The 25511-nt window shown below is 47.8% G+C and overlaps 1 protein-coding gene across 1 annotated transcript in view; it reads left to right on the top strand.

The window, feature by feature from the left end:
- LOC144146363 (phospholipid-transporting ATPase ABCA3-like) overlaps nucleotides 1–25511 on the top strand; it is a 143586-nt gene that overhangs the window by 89318 nt on the left and 28757 nt on the right. Inside the window, exons 17-18 of the mRNA XM_077678321.1 lie at nucleotides 4134–4669; nucleotides 13369–13556. Of these exons, the coding sequence (XP_077534447.1) occupies nucleotides 4134–4669; nucleotides 13369–13556 (724 nt within the window). The remainder of the gene's footprint in view (nucleotides 1–4133; nucleotides 4670–13368; nucleotides 13557–25511) is intronic.

The raw sequence follows: 25511 nt of genomic DNA, 5'->3' as shown, positions 1-25511 counted from the left end.
GCGCCAATAAAACCCAACTATCATCAAAATTGTTATCGGTGTTTTCTTAAACATATAGAAAGCTTTTGATTCTATAGATCACGAAATACCAATAAACAAACTGGAACGCTATAGTTTCCGTGGTAATATACTAAGGTTCTTTCGAAGGTATCTACAATTTTGTCAGCAGTGTGTAGAGGTTAACGCAGATTGCTCCGACTTTTTTGCTATGACCCACGGTGTCCCACAGGGCTCCGTGTTGGGACATATTTTCTTCTCACTGTACATAAATGATCTTCCGCATTGTATCAGTAACGCGCCAGCAATAATCTACGCTGACGACACAGCGTGACTAATTTCAGGGGAGGAAATTAAGCAAATAGAGTCCTCTGCAAGCGAGATACTCAGTAACGTAGCAGAATGGTTGTGTGATAATGGACTAGCATTAAACGTATCCAAAACTAAATATATTATATTTTCATCCCCAGACAAACACATTCCAAAAATAAACCTAAAGTTATCAACACCTACAGTTTCCGAATATTTAATCGTACGGTTATCTTGGTGTAACATTGGATGCATTGTAAATGCCCATATAAATAGCCTCTGTTACAAGCTGAGCAGAGCCTATTTTACCTTATATCAAGAAAGACAGCATTTGCCCTTAAACACGTCGGGAATGGTGTATTTCAGCACATTCCACTGTTATTTGGGGTGCTGTATAGAGCTCTGGGTTAATTGGCGTATTCATTGGAGGTTGTGGCTACCGCTGCACCGGGGTGGCCAATCCTGCTCCGGTGTGGGAGTGCGTTACCGGCAATGGTCGCCGGGGTCAGGCCGCACCCCAAGCCTCATTCTCCCATTCCATCAACACGCGGATTTTTTTGTAATCTGGTGGGAATTGTCCGGCACTGGGATTCGAACCAGGGTCCTTCTGCACGTGAGATATACCTCTACGCCACCGCGGCATCCTCGTCAATAGCTAGAGTAAAAACACAGTATACCGTAGTTATGAGATACTTCAATGCTAAAGTAGGCAAGAATCTGGCCAGAGACAAGGCAGTTGGGAAATATGGTGTGGGCTGTAGAAATAGCAGAGGGGACCTACTAGTCGAGTTCGCAGAACGGAATAACCTAGGCATCATGAATACCTTCTTCTGCAAACGGGAGAGCCGAAGTGGACGTCCACAAGACCGAATGGGGAGCGTAAAATGAAATAGACTTCATAGTATGAGATAACCCTGCATCGTGTAGGATGAGGAAGTGCTCGGAAGGGTAAGTAAGGTGTAGTGACCACCGTAAGGAAAGATGCCGAATTAGGCTAGATTTCAATAGGGACCGTATCAAGCTAGTACGAAAGAAGCCGAATAATGAGCTAACAGTAAGACGTAAAGTTGAAGAATTCAGGATCGCGGTGCAGAACCGATATTCACATCTTACCGAGGAAGCAGAATTTACGACACAGGAAGCCAGCGACAATCTTAGACGCATTATCAAGGAGTGTGCAGTAGAAGTCGGGGGCACGATGGGTAGACAATTTACTGTTAAACTTTCCCAGGAGACATTTTTCGAGCAGACGCAATATCTAATTAGGGAACGGGAAACCATGACAATATCCACCCCAGCGGATAGAGTAGAACTGAGGGGAGCTTTCGAAGTTAATAGGCGGAGTGCATGTGACATACGGAAGTATACTATGAAGAGGATCGAATACGCTGTAAAGAATGAAGGCAGCCTGAAAGCAGTGTAGCGGCGTCTAGGGCTGGGGAAAATCAGATGTGTGAAATTAAAGACAAGCAAGGCAATGTCATCGCAAACATGTATAAAATAGTCATAGTAGCCAAGGTGCTCTATAAAGATCAGTACAGTAGCCGGGACATCCACGATAATGCCGACCGAGAAAGTAGTTCAGAGAGAGGAGATAGGCATCCCCCCAGTCACGACAGAAGAAGTAAACAAGGCTTTGAAAGAAATCAAAGGGGGCAAAGCACCTGGTGAAGATCAGATAACAGCAGACTTCTTGAAGGATGGCAGGCAAATTGTACTAGTAAAACTGGCGAACCTGTACACGCAATGCCTAATGATCGCGAGTGTACTTACTGGAATCTTGCAAGAACGCGAACATCATCCTAATCCATAAGAAAGGTGACATGAAGGACTCCAAAAATTACAGGTCGATAAGCTTACTGTCAGTCGCGTACAAGGTACTTACCAAGGTAATCGCTAACAGAATTTTTGCCACCTTAGATTTAAGTCAACCTAAGGAACAAGCAGCGTTCCGTAAAGGCTATTCAAGAATGAAAAATATTTACATGATCAGTCAGGTGATAGAGAAGTGCGGGTAGTATACTGAACCCCTATATATAGCATACATAGATTATGAGAAAGCATTTGACTCGGTCGAAACCTCAGCACTCATTTATGCATTACGGAACCAGGATGTAGACGAGCATTATGTTAGAATACTAGAAGTTATTTACAATTGTCCACTGCTGCTATCATCCTCCATAAGGAGAGCAGTAAAATGTCTATACGAAGGGCATCAGACAATGAGATACAATCTCTCCAATGTCATTCACAGCATGTCTACAAGAAGTATTCAGAACATTGGATAGGGAACAGGTGGGAGCAAGGGTTACTAGAGAATACCTCAGTAATTACACATATGCTGATGATGTTGCCTTACTAAGTAACTCGGGGGGCGAATTGCAAAGCGTGCTTACCGCACTGGACAGAGTATAACCATGGGCCTGAAAATCATTATGGAGAAAACTAAATTAATGAACAATACCTTCAGAACAGCACAGCGGTTTGAGATAGGTAGAGAGGCAGTGGAAGTGGTAAGCGAATGTATCTACTTAGGCCAAGTTGTGACCCTGGATCCCAACTGTGAGGCAGAGATAATTATAAGGATAAGAATGGGGTGGAGTGCATTCGGCGGGCATTCTCAGATAACAAGTGGCAGCCTACCATTGTACCACAAGTAGAAAATGTATGACAGCTGCATCTTAGCGGTACTCACCTACGGGGCCGAAACTTGGAGGCTCACTAGGAGGGTTGAACTTAAATTGAGGACGACTCAGCGAGCAATGGAACAAAGGATGATAGGTGTAACATTATGGGATATAAGGAGAGCGGAGTGGATCAGGGAGCATACCTGTGTTAAGGACATAGTATTAAGTAGAAGAAATGGACTTGGGCAGGAGACACAATGCGAATGCAAGAAAACCGTTGGTCATTAGGAGTAACAGAGTGAATCCCTAGATCCGGCAAGCGTGGCAGGGGGCGGCACACGGATGTGCAGATGAGATGAAGTTTGCGGTGATAAATTGGTCGCAGTTAGCTCAGAGCGGGGATAACTGGAGAATAATGGGAGACGCCTTTGCCCTGCAGTGGGCGTAGATAGGCCGGTTATAATGATGGTTATGATACAGTTGGGTGGTATACTTATTAATCGTACCTAGACCCCATTATAACATTGCAATAAAGTGCTGCTTAAAGTATAACTTTTTTAATTGTATGGAACCCTCTACTCCATTTTTTAAGAAGATCGTTATTATGCCGTTTTTGTTCGCCAGAGACTAAAAAACGGCCTGTACCACCCAAGAAATACTGAAAAATAACAACCCTCTCGCAAATGAGTTATGACTCTTCTTAAGAAAACCAGAAATGAAACAAGCAGAACCGTCATCATTCCAGCTGTGGACAATTTACATGTTAAACGCACAATAAACTGCAGTGGAAGAAAAATATAGAAGCCTCCCCATCACTGTAAAGCAAGGTATTAATTCCCGTCTTGCGTTAAAAAAGCCCACAAAAATGAAGCTTTACCTTTTGTATAATCTAGATTTCATCACATAAGAATATTTCAACCCCGCTGTCTTTTTGCTAATTCCTATTCACTACGTGGATTTGTGGGGACGAAATTGGTTTTCAGATTTTGTTTTGGTGCTACGCATATATTATTGTCCATCCTGTACATTTGGTTTAATTCTTGTAAACTGATTCGGTGTTTGTATGTAAACGTCTTGCCTGGGCTCACTACTAGAAGCCTTGTTAAGGGCCCAGATGTTTTTGCACGAATGCTTCCTTTGAACAATGCGTTGAATAAGGTAACTGAATTGAATAAAATTCAATTGAATTTCTTTTTCTAGGCAGTGGTATCGGCAGCTTGTTGCCATGCGACGAACTCTCGCTCTACGGCTTTTCGTCCAGCGGCATCGGCGATGTTCTTCTGGCGACTGCTGTCGGAGCCGTGCTGCTATACATTTATATGAGCGTCCGCCTTTGCGGCTACTTCGAAAGTAATGCAGACCAAATTGCGGGGTCGGAAGAGCAGCAAGTGGACGACGACGTGGAGGAGGAGACGAAATTGGTCAACCAGCTTTGCAGCAGCAAGCAGTTCGGCGACTACGCGCTGGTTGCTTGGAAGCTGCAGAAGCGTTTCGGTGACCTGCACGCTGTCAGGGGCTTCTACCTGGCGCTGAGGCGCAGCGAGTGCTTTGGCCTGCTGGGCGTCAATGGGGCGGGTAAGACCACCACCTTCGAGATCCTGGCCGGCTTGTCGAAGGCGACGTTCGGGGAGGCCTACACGGAGAATGCTACGCTGAGCGGAAGAAAAACGGAGGCAAGGAACCGAGACCTTATTGTCCGATACGCAGACTCGCAAGCGTTGTCACACAGTTTGCCTGTTTGCTGATGCGAGTGGAGGAGACCATTTGTTGCTTTAAAATTAAACAAAAATTTCATGTTGCTGGATTGACACCCCCAGTACGAGGGGCTCGGTAGGAATAGGCAATCCCCACCCTTCTAGAGGTGCCCTAATATAGTAGCCCTGCAGGATTAAACGTATGTATCAATGTATCAAACAAATGTATCAATGCACTTTTAAAGGTATTGCTCAATACATACTGTGTGGATTCTAGCACCCCAACTCGGTCGCACACGCAAGCACACCCACGCGTGCACACACGTACGCTTGCACGCGCGTGAAACTGTGACACCATTAGCGTGGTTATCCTGTCGGAGCGCGAGGCTCGGGGCTAATGAATGCGAAGTTCCGCAGAACTGGCGTATCCGTATTCACGAATACGATATAGTGCCCAAGAGTGAAGATGTTTCGTCATTATACTTTACTACGTGGTTGTCACCTGGCTATAATGTATCTGCAGGGGACCTAGTCCTTCGTCGAAAGTTGATAACTACAGGCCGTCGCAGAAAATACCTGCTGTTTAGATACTCCACCCAGGATTAAGACAAGCCCTGTATAATGTCAATGTCACGCTCAAAACTGTGCAACCCTTTCGGTTCTGCTGCTTTTTTCGACAACTCCACATCATTCACTTTTGCTTTTAAGTCTTTCAACAGAGACACTTCCGCAGTGCTTCTGTTAGTCTTTGCGCTGTTGCTACGGTTGCTCAACTCGCCGTTTGCCTCATCGGTCGGGGCAGCTCCAGCTGGTGGCAACTGTTTGGTAGGCCCCTGTAAATGCAGCTCGAACATCGCTCCCAGTGTCGACTCCGCCTGTGGTCTCCTTTAAAAATGCTTCGTTCACTTCTTTTGCTTATCATCCTAGTCCCCCCATTCATGCTGTCTGTCCCCACGATTGCGGTCCTTGTCCCTTCGGTCGTTGTATTTTTCTCTGTCCTGGCCGCGATCGCTATCGCTGCGGTGAATATCCTTGTCCTTCTTATAACGGTCACTGTGATCCCAATCTTTGTCCCGGTGGTTTTAGTCGCTCCTATCGCGGTTCTGTCGTGGTCCCGTTCATTTAATGCTCTGCTGCGGTGCCCGTCTTTATGGTGTCCATCGCGCCTGTCCCGATCCCCGATACCGGTCGCTTCGGTCCTGATCACTGCGATCCCGATCACTCGGTTGTAATTGCAAGCAAGAGTAATTTTCATGATTGTCCCGATTCACGTGATAATTGTGTTCATCAAGAACGGAAGGGCAAACTATAAGCTCATAAATCGTGCTTTTGGGCGAGGACAACACTGCACACATTGCATTCGCGATCTGTGTGCAGCATTGGCCAACCTGGCATAGAATTAGTTCTCTCTCGTCTTGAATGCGCTCTGCTGAATGGTTAAACTGTAGCGTTATGACACTTAAAATAAAAAAATCGCTCGCCATCGAGCCCTCTCTAAGTGGATGTCCAGCGAAGCTGTTGTAAACCACTACAAAGGGTGACGGACGAGGATATGAAACATTTCTCGTCGTCTCGACGGGCTTGTCGGTTGCGTTCGGCTAGTGTAACTACATAAGGGTACGGGGTATCGGCCCTGTTTTCTCCATGGCTTTACCGATGCGCAAACAAACGAGGACGAAGAAGGAACCAACACGGACAAGCGCACTGTTGGTTCCTTCTTCGTCCTCGTTTGTTTGCGCATCGGTAAAGCCATGGATAGATTCCAACTAGGCCGACTCACGGTGTTACTTCATTTTATTCCTGTTTTCTCCTATTATTCCGTGCCGCCACCAAGATCATTGGTCTGTTCGCATTACGTGGCCTTTCTTTATACTGAAACTGTTCATAGGTGCCGCCATTTTGCTGCTTATGCGTTTTAGTGGCTTAACCATGCAGGCTTTGCCTCTCTGTTCTGCGTCTGCGTGTCACTTACATCGTCCCGAATGCGAATCAAAGATAACGCCTGTAACAGCAATTCAGCAGCAGAAGTCTGTCTAAAGATGTGGCAAATGCTGGGTCTCGCCCAGCCTGACCCATGCGCTTGGGGTCTTGGGCAAGAACTGCTCTATTTATTTGCACTATTATTGCCTAGCCTTCAAAGATAATCTGCAAACAATCTTTACCAGGAACACATGGTTGAGGGAGGGGGTGTCCTATTATGCACTGGTGTCTTATCAGGCATAATGCGGTTTCGAAGCTTGTTTTGCGGTTTCCTTTAAAAAATTCTTCGCTCTATGCTGCATGCCTGATTATGACTCATGCGCTCAGCGTCTAAGGCCTTGGAGCTTTGCCGTTTTTGCCCACACAGGTGGTCTTGCTGTAAAAAGGCATTTACCGATGGGCATTCCAGATTTGGTGCACGAATAAGTAGACCGTACGCAATCGAACGCGAGCGGTGGCAAACAACTATGTCGTAACTTTGATCGACGGCATACCGCTGGGCCGGCGGCGGCTGTTCCCGCAGTCCGCCAAAAAAGCGGCAGCATTCTGGGGCACTCATCGCGGGACAAAAAAACTGCGTCCAGAGCGCCGGGGAAAATTATACTATGTATCCTCAACGTTCGCCTCTCCTACGATCCCACACATCGCCAAATACTACATGGCCATAGTTAAGATTTCGCGTTATGAGCCCAAGCGAATGGTTTGTTTTTTGCATGCCACAACATCGGACACATGGCGAAGTACTGCTCGCACCAATCTGTGTGTCGTAAGCGTGGGCACCGACATGGCCAAGATGAACCTTGCGAGCGCACAATTTACTGCGTGCCTTATAAAAAACATGGTCATCTAGCAGTGCACCCCACTTGTGCGGCCCGCGCTGCCTCGTCCCCACGCGTCAATTCTAAAGTGCAAGGGGGGTGGGGTGTTTTGGGCTTAGCGTGTTCGCAATCATGGCAACCCGAGCGCCAACACCGTCGACGCAGTGTCGTCACCTGCTGCAGTTACAGTGGAGCATTCGACTCCACTCTCCCAAACAAGTGACCAAATTCTGCAGACTATTCGCCCAACTTGCCAGCCTCTGCAGTGAACTCCACCAGCTTAGCGAGGGGAATCGGCAGCTTAAGGCTGAACTTGCAGCATCCAAGCTGGGGACTCACACCGTGCCTACCTAAGCAGCCTCCTCGACCTCAACTCCGTCAGAAAAATCAGCTGATTTTTATCAGCCCCCTTCTAAGTCCACGATTTCACCTGCAAAGTCGGCCCTCCGTAATCCCTTTCCGTCGATACCCAAACAAAAAAAGCCTCAGTACTAGAGTAAAGCGTAACCCCCCCCCCCCTCGCAAAAAGCGACTTACACGAAAGATATAATGGAGATCCTCAAATTTATTCGTGCTGACATCTAGCAAGGACGACGTGTTCGGATGGCTGACTTGTGTAAGCTCCGTGCTTACAGCGAATAATAGGCAGAAGAAACTACGGGAATAAAGAAATACCTCGAAATCCTTCCCGGTCGGCCGAATGAAGGCGATCAACCACCTAGAAAGATTACCAACTTACGGCCCTTGGACAATCAAGTGGTCTTTTTGCGTTTTACAATGGAACTGCAATAGTTTCAATCAATCGGCTCCTATTCTTTCCAGTGAAGTATCGGAAAACCTGCCTGTCATTATTCTACTTCAAGAAACCAGATCCATGCCCAAAATTAGAGGATACACCAGTTATTCAGAACCATCAATAACCCACCGTGGCAAAACCACGCCCCTCACCAAACCTCTTGTGGTCGAACAATCAGCTGTACTGGTACGATCGTTCCTGCGTTGCTGCAAGGTGTCCGTACCGGGCCAGTGCTCTAAGGATCAAGAGGTGGTTATTGTACATGTTCGCCTTCCCGGCGGGAAACCATTCATAGTAGCATCAGTGTATTATCTCCCAGCCACCGGCCCTCAAAAATCGATCAACTATAATTGGCAACACCGCCTTATGCCGCAGTATCCCCACACTCCCATTATCATCGGTGGGGATTTTAATGCGAAAAGTACCACATTGGGATATGCCTCTACCTATTGCCGAAGCTCCTGCCTTGAGGAGGTCATTGACGACTGTAGTCTGTCCCTTCTCAATGCCCCTACGTTACCCACCAGGTTCGGTCTTCATCCCAAGCAGAGTAACACTTCGCCTGATCTCACTATGACAACTACTGGGATGATTAGATCGCTTCCCAAGTGGGGAAGCGATGATTACCCAATACTCCTCACTCTACGAAGAAAGCACTTTTGCACTCGCCAATGCCTTTCGCATACCAACTGGACAGCCTTTGGAACCACCGTTGATATACCTCAAAATGCTACCCTGTCGCAATTCACTGCTGTGATACAGTGTGCAAAATCACAGGCTACAGAGGAAATCATGTGATTCTTCGACACCTGCCCTGGACACACATCCGGCTAATCTCTGGAAACGCGTGCAATCTGTCACCACTCGTTACCTCGCCAACGGCAAACGTCAGCAAAACCTGATCCGGATTCGCCGCCAATTGCAAATCATCCGGGAATACAAACGATCCCTTCTCAATGGGCATGGCACAATCTGTGAGAAGGTTGGTAAAGAGTGAGGCCTTTCAAAACTTTGGAGCACTTTTCGGAGCTTGTCGGGCAAGCGCACGCAAAAAACTTACGTTGTCCACCTCTATTCCCTCTTGGTGACACGCCAGAAGACGTCGAACCCCTCCTTATTACGACGTTTTAGTTGCAAAACACCTCTTGCTCTCAGTTCTGTCGTCCGTCCATCCGCACCTCTCCCCCTACACTATGAAAAGAAATAGTAGTTAGCGGCGCTCGGTTTCGATCCCATGACTCTCTGGCCGAAACAGGAGGTGCGTGGCGCTCTTCCCACTGCGCTACAAAACCGAGACAGGAGGAAGTGCTACAAACGCGCCTTATGTCCTTGAGTCATTCAAACTACGTCAAGAAGCTACTGATACAACGGAGGCACACGAAGCTCAACGGCAACGGAAACGACGAACTGAAAACTTTACAGGAGGATGTTGAATTTCCCGTGGGAAAGCTGTGGCGGGAAGCGGCACGCGCCTTGAAGCTCATCCAGAGAAGAGGACGAAGAGGGCGGGCAGCGGAGTAGGAGCGTGAGCACGCAATAAAGAAAGACGAGAACCAGGAGGTGTTCAATCAGGTAACGCCGGTGTCGGTCTCTTCGCTGTCTCTACATTTCTCTACATTTCTCTGTCTCTACATGGGGGTTCACACTACGTTCCCATTCGGGCTCCGATAAATGAAACAACATAACGGCAACACAATGGAACCTACGCGGAACCCCTATGATGCTTCGCATCCTCGTCATGGTTCCCCACGGGAAGATGGTGTAATTTTTTTCCTCACGCCGCTCTAAGTTCCCATTCTCCGCTGCCGACCATCATGGTTCCTGAGGTGGATACGGATCTCGACGCCCCATTCTCCGTGGTGGGGGAAGTTTCAGGCGGCTCTTCACCAGGGCAAACCTCATTCGGGCCTAGGTCATGATGGTGTGACATGGCAGCACCTGCGTAACTTAGATGCGTCTGCTCACGTAATGCTCCGCGACCTGATTAATACTTACTGAGCCTCGGGCGACGTTTCTGATGACCCGAAACTCACTATTTCATACAGAACCCAAGCCAAACAAAGACTCCTCTGTGCTTACTAACGTGCGGCTAATTTCACTCACGACAACTATCTACAAACTCATTGGGCGCCTAATCAATAATCTCCTTCAGTATCAATGGGAATACTACGTGCGTCCATGGTTCCAGCCGTCCCAAACCGGTTGCCGTCCTCACCTAAGTACGCACGACTGCCTTTCGCTGCTCTGACGCTTTCTCAATCGCACATCACGGGCCGGCAATCCGGATTACATCCTCATTTTTACGTGTGTCAAGCATTTGACAAAGTTAGTCAAGCGGCGATCCTCTAAGAGCTCAGTGAGGCCTTCCCAAGCCAAATAGCCCAAAACTGGATTCGCAATTTTCTTCAAAATCGACCAATTCGACTCAACAGCACGCATCCGGGTTGGAGCACAAGAACCCTTGATCTAGATAGGAGTGTTCCCAGGGGTTCCCTCCTTGGACCCGTTCTCTTCAACCTGGCCATGACGCGCGTCGCCCACATCCTGGAAAAAGACACTGCGACTCGTTTTGCTACCTACGGTGATGACCTGAAAGTGTGGGTTGAAGCCGTTGACTACGAATGCACGAAAGACGTTGTCACAGACGTGCAGGCGGCAGCAAACAACTTCTCTACCATTCTGCCAACTCTCGGCTTTGAGCTGGCAACCGAAAAGACAGAATTTCTACTAGTCCACGGTCAACACTAACCACCCGCCAAAATGCATTATACAATTTACATCGGCGACACACCTATTGCTTCACACTGTGGCCATATTCATCCGCTAGACGTTCACCTCTCTAGCCACAGCAGCGCTCAGCAATGGGTAACGGAGCTGCGCAAACACGAAACGGATGTTGCGCCTAACCTCTCGCATTTATAACAAATTTGGCGGCGCTAACAAATCGGCGTGTCTCACGCTCTCGAGGGAAGTAGCCATCGGTCGTCTCACTTCCGGCGCCCCGGCCTATGACCTGTCTCCGACACACAAGAAGCAGTTGGCGGGTCTTTACAGGGCCATGCTTCGTGCGATCACTGGACTTCCAAGGCACACTCGCATTGCTGGTTTTGAATGGGCTGCTCCAGTCCCTGCGATGGGACAGCTACTTGCAGAAGCCGTACAATATGAGCTTGGGCGGACGCTAATTCCCCAAGCAACTGCAGTCCGTGCCTGGGAAAAACGTATACTTTGTGAGGACCGGGGTTCTTACAGCGACCTATCTCGAACTCGACACGGCCGCAAGGCTGCCTCCACTGAAATCCGCCACGGACAGCCGAACGGCGTAGTGACAGAGAACAGCAAGGAACACACAAGACACAGCGAAACGGCCAAACTCTTGTTTATGTGCGCTCGAATAACGTGGTTCGACTCCTCACTCGCCCTGAACTAGCCGTCCGGCGAAGGTCAGGACAAAGGCTCTAGGGGGGGCACAGAGAGAAGGCAAAAGCCGGAACTCCGGTACTCGCGTCTGTCGTGGCCGACTGCTCGAATACAAAAAGACTCTTCCTTGTCCCGCGAGCCGCGACTCCCTGGCCCCCCGACAAGCCGGTCACGTGAGGAGGGACGGCCGCGCCACCACCGCGACCCGCCTGCCCCCCGGCGAGAGACGCGTGGCGGCCGAAGAGAGGGCGGTAACCTTCCCCCCTCGCCTCGGCGGCGGGCGGCGACGAATAGGTAAAGCGCCGGGACGTCGAGTTTCCCACAACTTCCGGTATTTCCGTCGGATTCACCCACCCCCCTTCCCCTTCCTCCTTGGTCACGCCTGCCTGTTACGGTTGCTCACCAACGAACAAGAATTCCCATTTCCCGCTCCACTGCTCGTGAAAATGGCACTTCAACGCGCCCTCGCAGCGAGAGTGCCGGATGAGGTGGATATTTTTTACAGATGGCAGCTTCTCATCTTCGCATATGGGCCTGGCCTGGCGTTGCACAGGTCGACCGGACATGGACGGCTCCTTCACACGTCAAGCTTTTAACTCGTGCCCTCTGGAGGCGGAACTGCAGAGCATCTTTAGCGCAATGGATCATTTGGCCTTCACTATTACAAACCCGCCCCTCCACGTATTTTCATTCTTGCAGACACTCACCAGGCCCTTACTGAACTGCTTAGACCATTCACTGATCACCCAACTGTGCACGGAATTCCACATATGACCACCATTCTGGACTGTAATGGGACCGCTGCCCGTTTGGCATGGGTGCCGGGTCACACAGACCTGGATGGAGGCAACCAGGCAGCACATTACGAAGCACGGGGGTGTATTGTTAGTACTACTCCCCTAGACGACCAAGCCTCACGCCCGTCCCCCTGCCCTCGCGTTCAATTCGACCATGTACGCCAGGCATGGAAGTGCCGGCTTTGTTCCGTTACCCTTCTGGCTACTTGGCTCGGGCTTCTCCAGAGCCTCGATGTGCGAAAGTATTGATCAATAAAGCTCAGGCTAACGCAGCCCTCACACCCCACATCACAAGAAAATTGACTCATTCAACGGCGTCTCGACCTTCTTACTGTCCCTACTGCCAGACGACCGTACTCGCCACCCTCGATTAACTAATCTGGCACTGCTCCGCGTTTTCTCTATGTCGGTCGATCCTCCACAACGCTATGCCTCCCGATGCCTCTCAAGATGACGCTCCATTTGAAGATCCCCATTTTCTCAGAGCCCTTGGGCTCTTCAGAGTAGAGAGTGGTCTCTCAAGATTAGAGTAGACTGGGGTCTACCCCTGTCATGAAAATGCTCTAATAAGCTATGGTCTACCTAAACTGCCCTCCACTGATTTACGGGAACTCCTGTGCGGCTTACATGGACACATAATTACTTTAACTGTGCTACTCCTCCACTCACTCCTTCCCCCTTTCCTATTTTTGGCCGCATGGTCTTCCCTACTATAATAAAGGACAACAACAATATCCTCTATTTAGTCGGAACAGAGCATGCTCTCCGAAATAATAATTGATACAGTGCGCTCTATTTCTAAAGTAAGAAGAATTATTCACCGAAGATATTCCTCTTGTGGAAGAGAATCTATCGGAAACCAGAATAAAAGAGAACCAGTGCAGAAGGTTTTTAAAATTTTAATACTTCACAATGCGTGTTCTTTTGCAGTGGCAGCCACAGATCAGCTACTGCTTCCAGTCGGGTGGGCTGCTAGACAAACTGACCGGTTACGAGTACCTGTACCTGATTGGCCGACTACGAGGAATCCCTGAGAGTGAGCTGAAAGGCAAGGTGGACAGCGTGCTCTCGATCGCGGATCTCACGCCACACGCTGACAAGCAGAGTGGAGTCTACAGGTGGGCACCCCGCTGGGGTCTTCTGCATGATTGGTTCACACAAGTGTTCTTGAGGAACTATCGCCCTCTTCCTTACTAACCCTAAAGTAGTTTGCTCTTTCCTCACTCCGTACACTATAAGGAAGGATTTGCTCTTACTGTGAGGAAGAGCGAGAATAGCTAAGTTAATTTGCCATTTAATATCTGAAAAACAAATTATCAGTGCGGATGAAACCTCTTTTGGGACTTAACCCACCGAGAGGAGGTGGCGATGCGGAATTTACGCGTTGGGACGGCCCTAACGGCGTCTCTGACTACCTTCTGGCAATCGCATTATCGCAGCCCATACAGCTCCTCCAGTTCATTGTCCTAATCCGCCATACAGAGTGTGAATGTGCAGCTTAGGATGAGGACATGCCTGATACAGCGTCAAGTCCTGCCTGCAGCACCATCGTGCAGAGCACTTTAGGGGCTCGCCTTGTCGTGGCTCGCTCGCTGGACCCAAGTAGAGCCACACGGCGTTCTGTCGTCGCGGCGTCCCATGGGTTTATATAGTCATAAGCGTTTGAAGTTCGTGAAACGCTGGCGCTTGCCATTGCTTGCCGTTGTTCAGCGCAAATAAAACTGGAAGTACATTTAGGAAAAATATAAGTACCTAACCGGCTGTGCCTGCCTTCATTTATTAGGAACACTCGTTAAATTGGTTTGTACAATAGTAAGCGAAAAAAGTGGCAGTGCAACGCGGGAACGTGCGGGAGGAAAATCAAGCACGAAAAGAACAGAATTCCGGCTGGCGCAGTTTCAGGCAGCGGACGCGTGAGCACTGCGAAGGCGGAAATCTGAAATGCGTTGGACAAACTTCCGTTTAATTCATCAGGAGAGGAATGAGACAGGGCGGCGCAGAGCGTGATGGGTGGTAAGAGTGAGCGGATAACGGCGCCACAGCCAGCAATGGCGAATCACTGCTCGGCACTTCCGACAGCTTTCACATTGAGTGGAATGGATTTATTTTTTCCTTGTGCCGTCCTTCTGACATGCAACGCAGGGGACATGTAGCGTTTCAGCAACCACTCCTGAACTTAATACACGAAGCTAATCTGCTCGTGTACCTGTGAATGATTTCATTATGTCACAGGGTAAACTTTGGAATTGAAAAATACCCACCCATACCCTTTCAAGACACTAACTAAAAACTACCATGTACTACTACAATGTATGTTTTATGGGCGCAAGGATGTCTGAGGCCAAAGAGCACCAAGACAACGTTTGTTTGTTTTGTCACATTTTTTGTTAAAATACCATGGCGGTGATTGTGATGTACTTGATAAAAATAGTGTATATATGGGTATAAAGGCACTTGCTATAAAAAGGAAAAATGAATAAGATTAGAGGTAACAATGACGATGTTTAGGTGTGTGCCATGGGGGCATCATAACAAAACAAGGATGGCAGTGGCATCCCTGGCACATGTTACGAAAACGCTTAGAACCGCCCTCACAACTTGCATCGCATGGCCCTCTTGTATGACATGGTATGATACGAGAGCTAAAAATCCAATGTCAGCAAGGAAGGCTAAACGGCGTTCACTTCTAATCGGGGGTTGATCAGGTAAAAACAGTGATTGTTGTAAGGGTATCGTGTGGGCGTATAGTTCGGGGAGGTGTCCTTTCCTTGCATCATGGTATTACAAGCATTCAATCAATACGTGGAAAACTGTGGAATACGAGCAAACATTTTCACAAGCTGGTGGTGGGGTTACGTTTAAAAGATATGAGTGTATAGCTTGTCTGCGACCTATTCTTAATCTCCATATTGATATTTCTCTGAATCTGTACCGTTTCTCGGTGTTGTATTTACCTATGTGGGGTTTTATAATGTGCAGTTTCTTTTCGATTTGTGTGTCCCAGTGTACCTGCCAGCGCCTCCGAAGCATACTCTCATCTAGTGGCTTCATGTCTAGGTAGGGAACATGTGGTATATCTACAACAGTGCGGAGAGCAGCCACAGCGGCATTCTGGTCAGAGATTTTATTGCCCCAAATTCCGCTGTACCCAGGTACACAGCACACTACAGTCAATTTTAGAGCGTAGGCAGACATGGATTTTATAAGATGGTTTAAAACGAAGTTTCCCATTGGTTTTACATAATGAAGAGCTAGTACTACACTCCGGAAGTCTGTAAAAGTAATGGAACTCTGTATTCTGGGATCTGTAATGTGTTCCACGGTGATTAAAATGCCGTGTTCCTCTGCTGTAAAAATACAGGTATTTTTGTTTATTTTCATTGTGATAGCAAAGTTTGAGCCATGTGCAGCGCATGACACAGACTGGGCGGACTTGGAGGCATCTGTGTAAACCTTTGGGAAGTATATTTGTGTCGTAGGTGTAGGACGTGCTGTTAGATGAGTTCTCTTGGTGCAGTTCCTTTGTTAATGGCTCTAAACGATAAATCACAAGAAACCGGGAACATTTCCCAAGAAGGAAGAAGGTCTGTGATCGAAGTTTTGTAAGTCTCCCTAAAAGAAATCCCAAGCTCCTCAGCTTGCACTTTCACTCTCAACGAAAAAGGCATAAATATAGAGGGCCGACTGAGAAACGTGTGCATAGCAGAGGTGTCTTTGACAATAAATGAAGAAGGGTTATTTTTTACAGCATACAATAGATCCGTGTATAAGCGCTGGTCTTCCAGTCAACACTGGTCACATTCCACATGTGGGCTTTGTACAGGACTTGTTCGGAAGACTCGGGAGGAAAGGCATAGCCGTAGGTGCAGAACAGGGTCAAACATTTTAAAAGCGGCTATCGAAGCTTACCCATACATACGCTCCCATAGTCCCATAAAAACTTTGGCTCTTTCTTCACAGGCACAGGTATTCCACTGTGTAAAATAAGCAGAGACCAATAGCCGAGACGTCCCGGTGATGCGATGGTGTTCTATTTACAACATGGCGAACGAGATGAGGACGAAGCAGCTCGAGCGTGAGCTGCTCCCGCGAGAAGAACCCGGTATCAGTCCGCGTCCGTGAGATTCTACGATAAGTTCGGTCCGGTCAGATCCGATAGGGCACTCAGAGGGTGAAACTGTCACAGCGGACGTCTTTTGAAGACACGCCCAGAATGTCGGCAGAGGTGACGCAGCCAGGATGAAATACGAAGCCCGTCTTCGACGTTCTTGTACTCTGACGCAAGTTGTTCCTCAGCTTTCATCACTGCGATCTCCGAATAGTGTCTTGGAGGCTTCCGCTTCTTTCTCAGTCTCTGTAGTGTCGCAGTTCGACTGCTGCCAGATGCCTTTTTTTCCTTCGGATGATGTCTGCCGTCTACTGTTGTCTCTAGAATGCGTCGTGTTCGCGTGGGGCAATCTTAGGATGTCTCCGGAAAATTTCAGTGTCTCTATCTTCAGTTTCGGGCATTGCTTTCCTGGTTATGACAAATATTCCTCTTTTATCTTGTCGTTTCTTTTTCCGAGGAAAAGTGTCCATGGGTTTAGTCGGCACACATAAGGAATACGACGAGTGTTCCACTGTTACGCCAGTAGGTGGACAGCCTGTCTCAATCGGGTTCTTTTCCGAGGACTCTTGAAGGGAACACAAAACCCTGCTATTTTTTGTCTGAACGTCCCTTTCTATCAAAGAGCAGGTCATCGTCTCACTGTCTGCTTGGGTCGATTGATTTGATTTGATTGATTGTGGGGTTTAACGCGCCGACGCAACGCAGGCGATGAGGCGCGCCGTAGTGGAGGGCTCCGGATTAATTTTGACCACCTGGGGATCTTTAACGTGCGCCGAAATCTCGTACACACGGGCGTTTTTGCTTTTCACCTCCATCAGAAAAGAGGCCGCCGCGGCCGGGAATCGAACCCGCGTGCTCAGCAGCGCAACGCCTTAGCCACTGAGCCACCGCGGCGGGTTCTGCTTGGGTCGGGACATTTGACAGATGCGTAGTTCCTGTCGTCAAAGCTTCTTCATCAGGGTTTTTCAAATCATGTTGGCCATAACACCGTTCAGTCAATGTAAAAAACTCCGCGAAGTTGGCCGATGAATGCTCTTTCTCAATTATTTCGCACTGTTCTGTGGTGTCGGATTTCTTGGTTTTCAGTTGATAGTATAACCGGATCATGATAGAAGTAATTTCATCTTCATATTCAAAGTTGGTGGCATATTCATCATCCAGGGAGACAGTGTCGATGAATGGTTCAATTAAGTCATTTAGTGATCTTAAGATATTTTCGGTTTTTCTCAACTGGCTCATGAAACTCTTCAACCCATCGTAAACATCGTCCGGATTTGTGATCAACCGTAGTGCCGCTTCTGCATCTAGGCGCAGTTCTCGAGAAATGAACCGCACCTCTTCCCTTTTTGTTTTCCGTTCCTCAAGACGCATCATACACACAGCAATACTCTGTTCTGGTAATGCATCTTCCATTACGCAATGAGCTCTAGCGTGCACCTCACCTTTCACAAAATTGGTTTCTGTACCCATCGGGCAGTCTCGTCGGAGGTGAGGTTGCATTGTCGTGTCATCTGGCCATCACGTCGGTAGGCTTTCGGTAGCACCATTGTCGATATGTCCATCAAAGGGTCCGTCGTCGGCTTCGAGGGGTCCTCCTTCTCGTAGGCCAAAGTTCGGATGGATCCGAATCGCACTGGGCCTTCTTCCCAGGTTAATCGGCCCCATAAAATGTAAAATAAGGAGAGACCAATAGCCGCGACGTCCCAGTGATACGATGGTGCTTCTATTGTAAAGATGGCGGATGAAGGAAGGTGAAGCAGCTCGAGCTAGAGCTGCTCACGAGAGATTACGGGCACCGATGATGATATTCGCGGCACCCGGTCCCGGGTGCCGTGAGAATAATTCGAAAGGTCCCGGGTTTCGGCACCATAAAATGTAAAATAAGCAGAGACCAATAGCCGAGACGTCCCGGTGATGCGATGGTGTGCTATTTACAACATGGCGAATAAGATGAGGACGAAGCAGCTCGAGCGTGAGCTGCTCCCGCGAGATGACAAGCAGCACCGATGATGATGACCTCATCGGTACAGCGATGATGATAATTCATAAAGTTTTAGCACACTCAGCTGGACGGTGGGCGCAGGGTAAATACCACGCTTTTGGAAAATAGGGCACTTGTACTCTTTTGAGGATTTAGCTTAAAGCCATTTCCGTCTGCACATTTTACGAGCCGTTTGCGGCAAGTTGCATCTGCCGTTCACAGATAGACAGGTTACAGGACCGGAAACTTACATGAACATCATCCATATAATTGAACCACAAAAGGGTATGGGGTAGAGCTTTTCCGAGTCTGTTCATCTTTGCTATAAAAAGTGGCCAATTAAGTACTCCACCCTGAGGAACGCCGTTTTATTGCATATACAGTGCGGACAGTGCAGCCCCGACTCTACCTCTGAATATTTGTTCAGACTGAGAGCTTTCAATGGTGTTAAGCATGTTCCCAAAAGTACGAAAGGTTCCGCGGGATACCGTAGCGCCAGGCAGTGTCATATCCTTCTTCTACATCAGAAAATATGGACCTACAATACTGTTTCTTAACAAAGGTATTTTTCACATAGGATTCAAAGCCAATAAGTTGGTCCGTTGTGGATCTGCCCGGCCGAAAGCCTGCCTGGCAGCTGTTGATAATACCATTGTACTTCAGGAAGTATAGTAACCTTCCGTCGATCATTTTTTCGAACAGCTTGCACAAGCAGCTGTCGGACCGTAATTTCTAACGCAGGAGGCATCCTTTCCCTATTTCAGCAGTGGCACAAGAATAGCCTGTTGCTATGCCTTGTGAAAGTGCCCAGCACGCCACAAAAGACGAGTTGTGATTGTGTCGGCATCAAGGTGTTTGATCATGCCGTACGAAATGTTATCTGCACCTGGCGCCAACTACTTGCAACTAGCTAACGGAGTCAGGAGCTAGTGAAGAGAGAAGGGGGAGTTATATGAGTCATTTGATTGCTTTTGGTCGCGTATGGACTTCTGCTCAGCTGATTTTTTGTCATGTATAAATGTGCTTGTGCAATGTGAAGAGCTTGAGACTTGTTCGAAGTGTTGTGCCAACGTGTTTTCCCGTTCCTATAGGGTGTCACCAGTGGTGTTAACAAGGAATAAAGCATATCTCCTTTGTCCATTAAGTTTTCTTATCCTGCTCCAAACGTTTTGTGATCAATGGAAGAATTTATTGATGTCAAGAAGGACCTCCAGCTATTGTTTTTTGCCTGACGGCGAATGCGCCTTCCCATGGCTTTGGTGCGCTTGAACGCTACATGGTTGTCGGCAGTTAGGTACCCGCGAAGAGTGCCCTATGCCTTGTTCTGTGCCTGACGCGCTTGTCGACACTCTTCATTCCACCAGGGCCGCTTTAGGTTACTTGTGTTACCAGAATACTGAGGAATGAAGTTCTCTGCAGCACCAAGGATATGTGCTGCGAAAATCTGCAAGGTTCATCAATACCCGAGTGTTCTATGAAAATGTGCGATAAAATTTCTGCTTAAATTTCTCCCAGTCTGCAGCGGTTTCTTCCCACCATTTAGTTAAGATGGGAGTGTAGGGGTCTTTCTCTAGGCAAGTCAGGAATACTGGAAAATTGTGACTTCCAAAAGAATTTTTTTCCACCGCCACTCATCGAGTGGAAAAGGAACCCCCGAACCGATTGCCAAGTCTAGGTGTGAGTACGTGTTGGGTGTGGTGTTATAATATGTAGGCTGTTTTTTGTTAAACAAACACGCACCAGGTGATACTAGGAAATGTTCAATTAAGCGGCCACGGACATTAATTTTCCCAGAACCCCAGAGTATGTTGTGTGCATTTAGGTCTCCAACTAAGATAAAGGTTTCAGGAAGCTCATCCTCCAAGGACTCGAATCCTGAGGTAGACAAACGATGATTTTCGGATTTTCGGTATACGTAACAGACTAGGTATTTGGTGAAAGCTGCCGAAGGTGGTTGGGCACGGAGTGCTTCGGTGCGAACCCATTTAGGAGGTCGATCAGGGCGTTTTGTAGGAATGGAGAAATTACTACATAAGATGGAATCATTTCAGTGGCAAGGCCAGTCGACCACCACCGAGCCCAACAAGGGAGCATGGCTTTGCAGCACATGTTAACTGTACCTCGCCACTATAACCATATGATCGGAATCTAGTGTGATGGCCTTGCACAGGGTTAACCGTCACCACCTGGAGAACAATGAAAAAAAATGCGGAAAAAAGACGACAGGACGATATTAGGAAAGAAAATAGGAAAGGGAAAGAGTGAAGAAGAGGACAGGAAAAGGCGACTGGCTCATTCCCTTCAGGACGGGTCAGACCGGGTGCACCGTCTACGAGCAGCGGGGGCCGAAGTAGCGTGTTGCCTTCGCCAGAGGGCCATGAAGGTCCAAAACAACCCCGACTTTGCCTCAGCCACAAGGATGCCTTTTTCCCCGGACACGGCAAAGTCACACACAGGCTTGGGCATGAGTGGGTCCAACACACATGGGCTCGGGGTCCGCAGTGTCGCCACTACCATCACCTTGAATAGACAAGGTGCCCCTGCGGGGACTAACATAACTATGAATGAGGTAAGGCCTTACGTGTTTGCAGAACCTGGTGCGTGACGACAAAATTTATGTTCTTTCAATGACGCCTTGACCTTCGGGGCACAGGGGAGTGCTGCACTAGCAGGCTGTTCTATTTATTTTTCTCGTCCTTTTCCTGACGGCGAACTTCCCATGCATGTCTCCCACTATGTGGGATACCGTACGAGTCCAAGAAAGTACATCCCAGACAGTCCCGGAGAGGGTGCGTCACTTCTAGATTGATACAGTAGTAATGTTTATCCAAGATTCCAGCCTATTGAAACCGGAGTTAATAGTTACAGGTAGGTTACTAGCACAAACAGAGCAGAACTTCATGCATCATAAATCTTGATGAAGGTTCCCAAACCACCCTCACTAGACATTTTTACCCGGTAGTTTGCATTGAAAATCTCAACTGAAATTCTTCGGTTGGGTTGGCTTTCTGTAGTTCAGTGTCAGATTAATGTGTCGTATGGGCTGTTTTACTATAATGTTTCACTCTTGAGGACAGGCATAAGGTTAGCATGCATCTGACCACTCCCAAAATAAATTCCCCTGGCTCTCTGTGGTATCTTTTTAACCAGGCAGCCAATTTTTTGCACTAGATTTCGTTCTTACAGATAACACCAAGTAACTTGCATCAGTTTTTACCAAAACTAATGTGACTTTGTCTTGTCTTTGTTATCTCTTTGTCGCAGCGTTTCAGCCACAGCCTGCAAATGTCGTAGTACCAAGCTTAAGTATGACTGACAGGGCCAGGATCTGCATGCATCATTCTGCTCCAAAAATAAGGTGCTTTATTCCTTACTAGTGGCGTTTATCAGCGCAGCTGTTGCAGCTTGTGCTTGGTCCGCTGGCATTAGCAAAAAAATACCAAGGAAAAAACTCCTCGGTGTGAGGCGCCCAGCCGGGCCTTTGCGGAGCTACGTAGCAGGAGCCAAGCCTCGCCTAACCAATACGGACAGCGCCTCGTCACTCCGCGCTGAGCACATCGTGTGCACTGCCGAAAAACATAGGTCGGCCGAGAAAGTTTAACTACCGAGGAAGAAGAAGGAGCGAGAATGCTGTTGTGTCGCTGCTCGAGAACGTATGAGACGGCTACGATGAAGCTAGGAGTATTGTGCCGGCGCCGCCGCGCCTAAGCGTCTGCGACGACAGAAGATCTCCAGTAACGCGCTCGTTACGTTGAGTACAAGCGGAATCGCCGGCAAAACGACTCGGACTTCGACTAATAGCGAAATCCCAAAGTAAACCCGTAAATTCGTGGTTGGGGAAAACGGCCAGTTCGCCCCACCCCTCATGACTAAGCGTACCCTAGCAGGAACGTCGGTATACGTGACAGAACTCTGCAAAGCCTAGCAGTACATTACAAAACTTCGGGAAACTTCGAGAAGCTAGGTCGACCCTCATTCCCCTGTTTCTCGAGCCTTGTACCAGTAGTGCAAGCTGGGCAGGTTTTTTAAACACAGTCGACAAATATTGTGAAATCAGGCTTCGCTCTTAAAGAAAGAGCCAGGATTGGCATTTATCGGTCCGCTTCAAAAGTAATGGGCCTTGGTCTGCTTGTACCTTTTAACCTAAGACGACAGATACATTAAGAGGACAGATACATCACTCTTCGAGACAGGTCACGCACTGGCATGCATCATCCTGCTCCAAAAGTAATATGCCTTTGTCCCCGCCTATTACTGTTTAACTACACAGAAGAAATATCCTGACACAAGGTGTCGCTCTTACGGACAGGGCGAGCATTGGAGGGCATTGATTCCCTCCAAAAGTAATGTGCATTGGTTCTTGCTTGTACCTTCTTACCCGCGACAAGACATATATTGATACTAAGTTTCACTCTCATAGACAGGACCAGCATCGGCATGCATCATTCTGCTTCAAAAGTAACGTGCCGTTGTCCTCTCTTGTTGCTGTTTAACTACAGTGTAGAAATATCATGACATTAGGAGTTGGTCTTACAGATGGGGCGCCCGAAGAATAAAGGCGCGCCGAGAAATTATTTGAAGCAATGAAAATGAACTAAGGATTAAGACCGAAGAATTACAACGTCATGTCATCAAAGGTGAAGGCCAACAACTAGAAGGAGAATAGGCGGTATTTCACATTCGCTCAATGATACGAGCGGAGCTCGGAAAAACGGAGATAGGACTAGAACATTCAGGGAGTGCGGCAACTGAGGTGCGTACAGATAGAGAGCTCAAGATAGAGAATATAAACTGGAACAAAGCCGAAGAAAATGTTCCAGCTAATACGGCAACAGGGACGGATGAAATTTTTATACGGCAGGCCAACCTAGTGGGCCCAAAAAGCAAAGCACAACTGATTCGAGCAGTAGAAAACGTTATAAAAAGTAAGCAACTACCGGACGATTGGCGCAAGAGCAGGATGAACATGATCTATGAAGGTAAAGGAGTTAGGGATGGTGGAAACTCATACAGGCCTATTACCGTTACCTAAGTGGCATACAGGCTGGCAATAGAAGCCATTAAAGCGGATATACTGGCATGCATAGAGGAGAACAGCATACCTGGAGAACTACAAATTACTTTCAGGCGAGACAGGCGCTTCGAGGACAATTCACCTCTCTTAACCCAATTCATAGAGCTGTCAATAATCAATAGCGACCACTATGGATAGAATTTCTCGATATAAATAGAGCCTACGACAATGTAAAAATAGAACTTCTGTGGAGCATGCTTGAGCGGGAGGAATTAGGCCAAAACTTTATACAGCTTTGATTGATTGTGGGGGTTTAACGCGCCGACGCAACGCAGGCGATGAGGCGCGCCGTAGTGGAGGGCTCCGGATTAATTTTGACCACCTGGGGATCTTTAACGTGCGCCGAAATCTCGTACACACGGGCGTTTTTGCTTTTCGCCTCCATCAGAAAAGCGGCCGCCGCGGCCGGGAATCGAACCCGCGACCTCGTGCTCAGCAGCGCAACGCCTTAGCCACTGAGCCACCGCGGCGGGTACTTTATACAGCTGTTGCAGGGAATTTACAATAAGAGCGAGGTGCAAATTACATGGAAGGTCCTAAAGTGTACCGAACCGGTTGTCACGAATAGAGGTTTAAAGCAGGGTTGTCCTCTATAGAAATTACCCTTCAGGCTGCATGTGGCAAGACTAGAAAGAAAGCTTGAAGACAGTACAATAGGTTTCAAACTGTGTTATAGATGCAAAGGGCAAGAAGTGGAACAAGATATCCCAGGACTGATTTATGCAGATGGCATAGTACTACTAGCAGATAGCGAACAGTGTCTGCAACAGCTCACAGATACCTGCGGCGCAGAAGCAACTAAACTGGGGTTTGAGTTTAGCACAGCAAAGTCGGGAGTTGTGGTTTTTAATCACGACGCCCGTAACAAAACAGTGTCCGTTCAACAAGCAACAATACCGCGGGTTACGAAATACAAATATCTGGGCATATGTATAAACGAAGGTCAAGCATATCCCAAAACTTATGAGGAGCATTTACGAATGAAAAAAAAGAAACACCTCTATCATGAAGCACAGAGCACTATGGGGATATAAAAATATGAAGTAGTGAGAGGAATCTGGAAGGGTGTAATGGTGTGTATCAAATGAGAGATTCAATCAGGGCGAGATGTAAATCATAGGGCGGTAGGACGATTGGCAGTACGAGCACAAAGTGCAACAACAAATGAGGCAGTGTGGGGAGACATGGGATGGGCCTCCTCTGAAGTGAGAGAAGCACAGCAAATATGTTTTGACGAACCACTTAATATTGATGACCTGAGATCGGCGGCTAGAGTGCTACGATATCTTTACATGACAAACGTGGACATACAGTGAAGGAAAAGAACGAGATGGCTCATGACAAAGTATATGAAGCATGTAATCACAGGGGAAAGGACCCAGGCAATAAAAATGAAGTGAAAGAATCAGAGACAACGATTTGGAAAAACAGGATGGATGCAAAGAAGTCCTTAGTTATATACAGACTCGGGAAGCGGCAGATCATGAAAGGAAAGTTCTTTATTAATACCAAAAGAGTTCATATAACTTTTTTAAGCCCGGGCGGGTTGCTTGTGGACAAAACCGCTTATCCGCCAACCGGTACTGGCAGAACTGTGCGCAGGTTGCAGCAGGAAGCCAGAAACCATGCGACATATTGTAACGGAATGAAGACATCCACCGCCCGGAAGCCCTTGGATTTAAAATTAACGAAAAAGTGAATTGGACAGCAGTAGCTGTTAGTAAAAGACGGTTAGAATGTTAGTGGGAAAACAGCAGAGAACAATCTGGGAAAACATGCGAAAAAGAAGGCAGACTGGCAGAAAAATTCCATAAAGTTTTTTTTTTTCGTTTTGGCATGGTAATTGTGCAGTGGCGTCACGACTAAATTCGCTGTGCAAGGACACCCTGTTACAAAAGTGAAGCCGCTAA

Source organism: Haemaphysalis longicornis, unplaced genomic scaffold, assembly GCF_048455015.1.
Source record: "Haemaphysalis longicornis isolate Haplotype H1 unplaced genomic scaffold, Haemaphysalis longicornis Haplotype H1 scaffold_7, whole genome shotgun sequence".
Taxonomy (NCBI): Eukaryota; Metazoa; Arthropoda; class Arachnida; order Ixodida; family Ixodidae; genus Haemaphysalis; species Haemaphysalis longicornis.
Note: the sequence above shows the minus strand (reverse complement) of the source record. Positions and strands in the feature narration are given on the sequence as shown.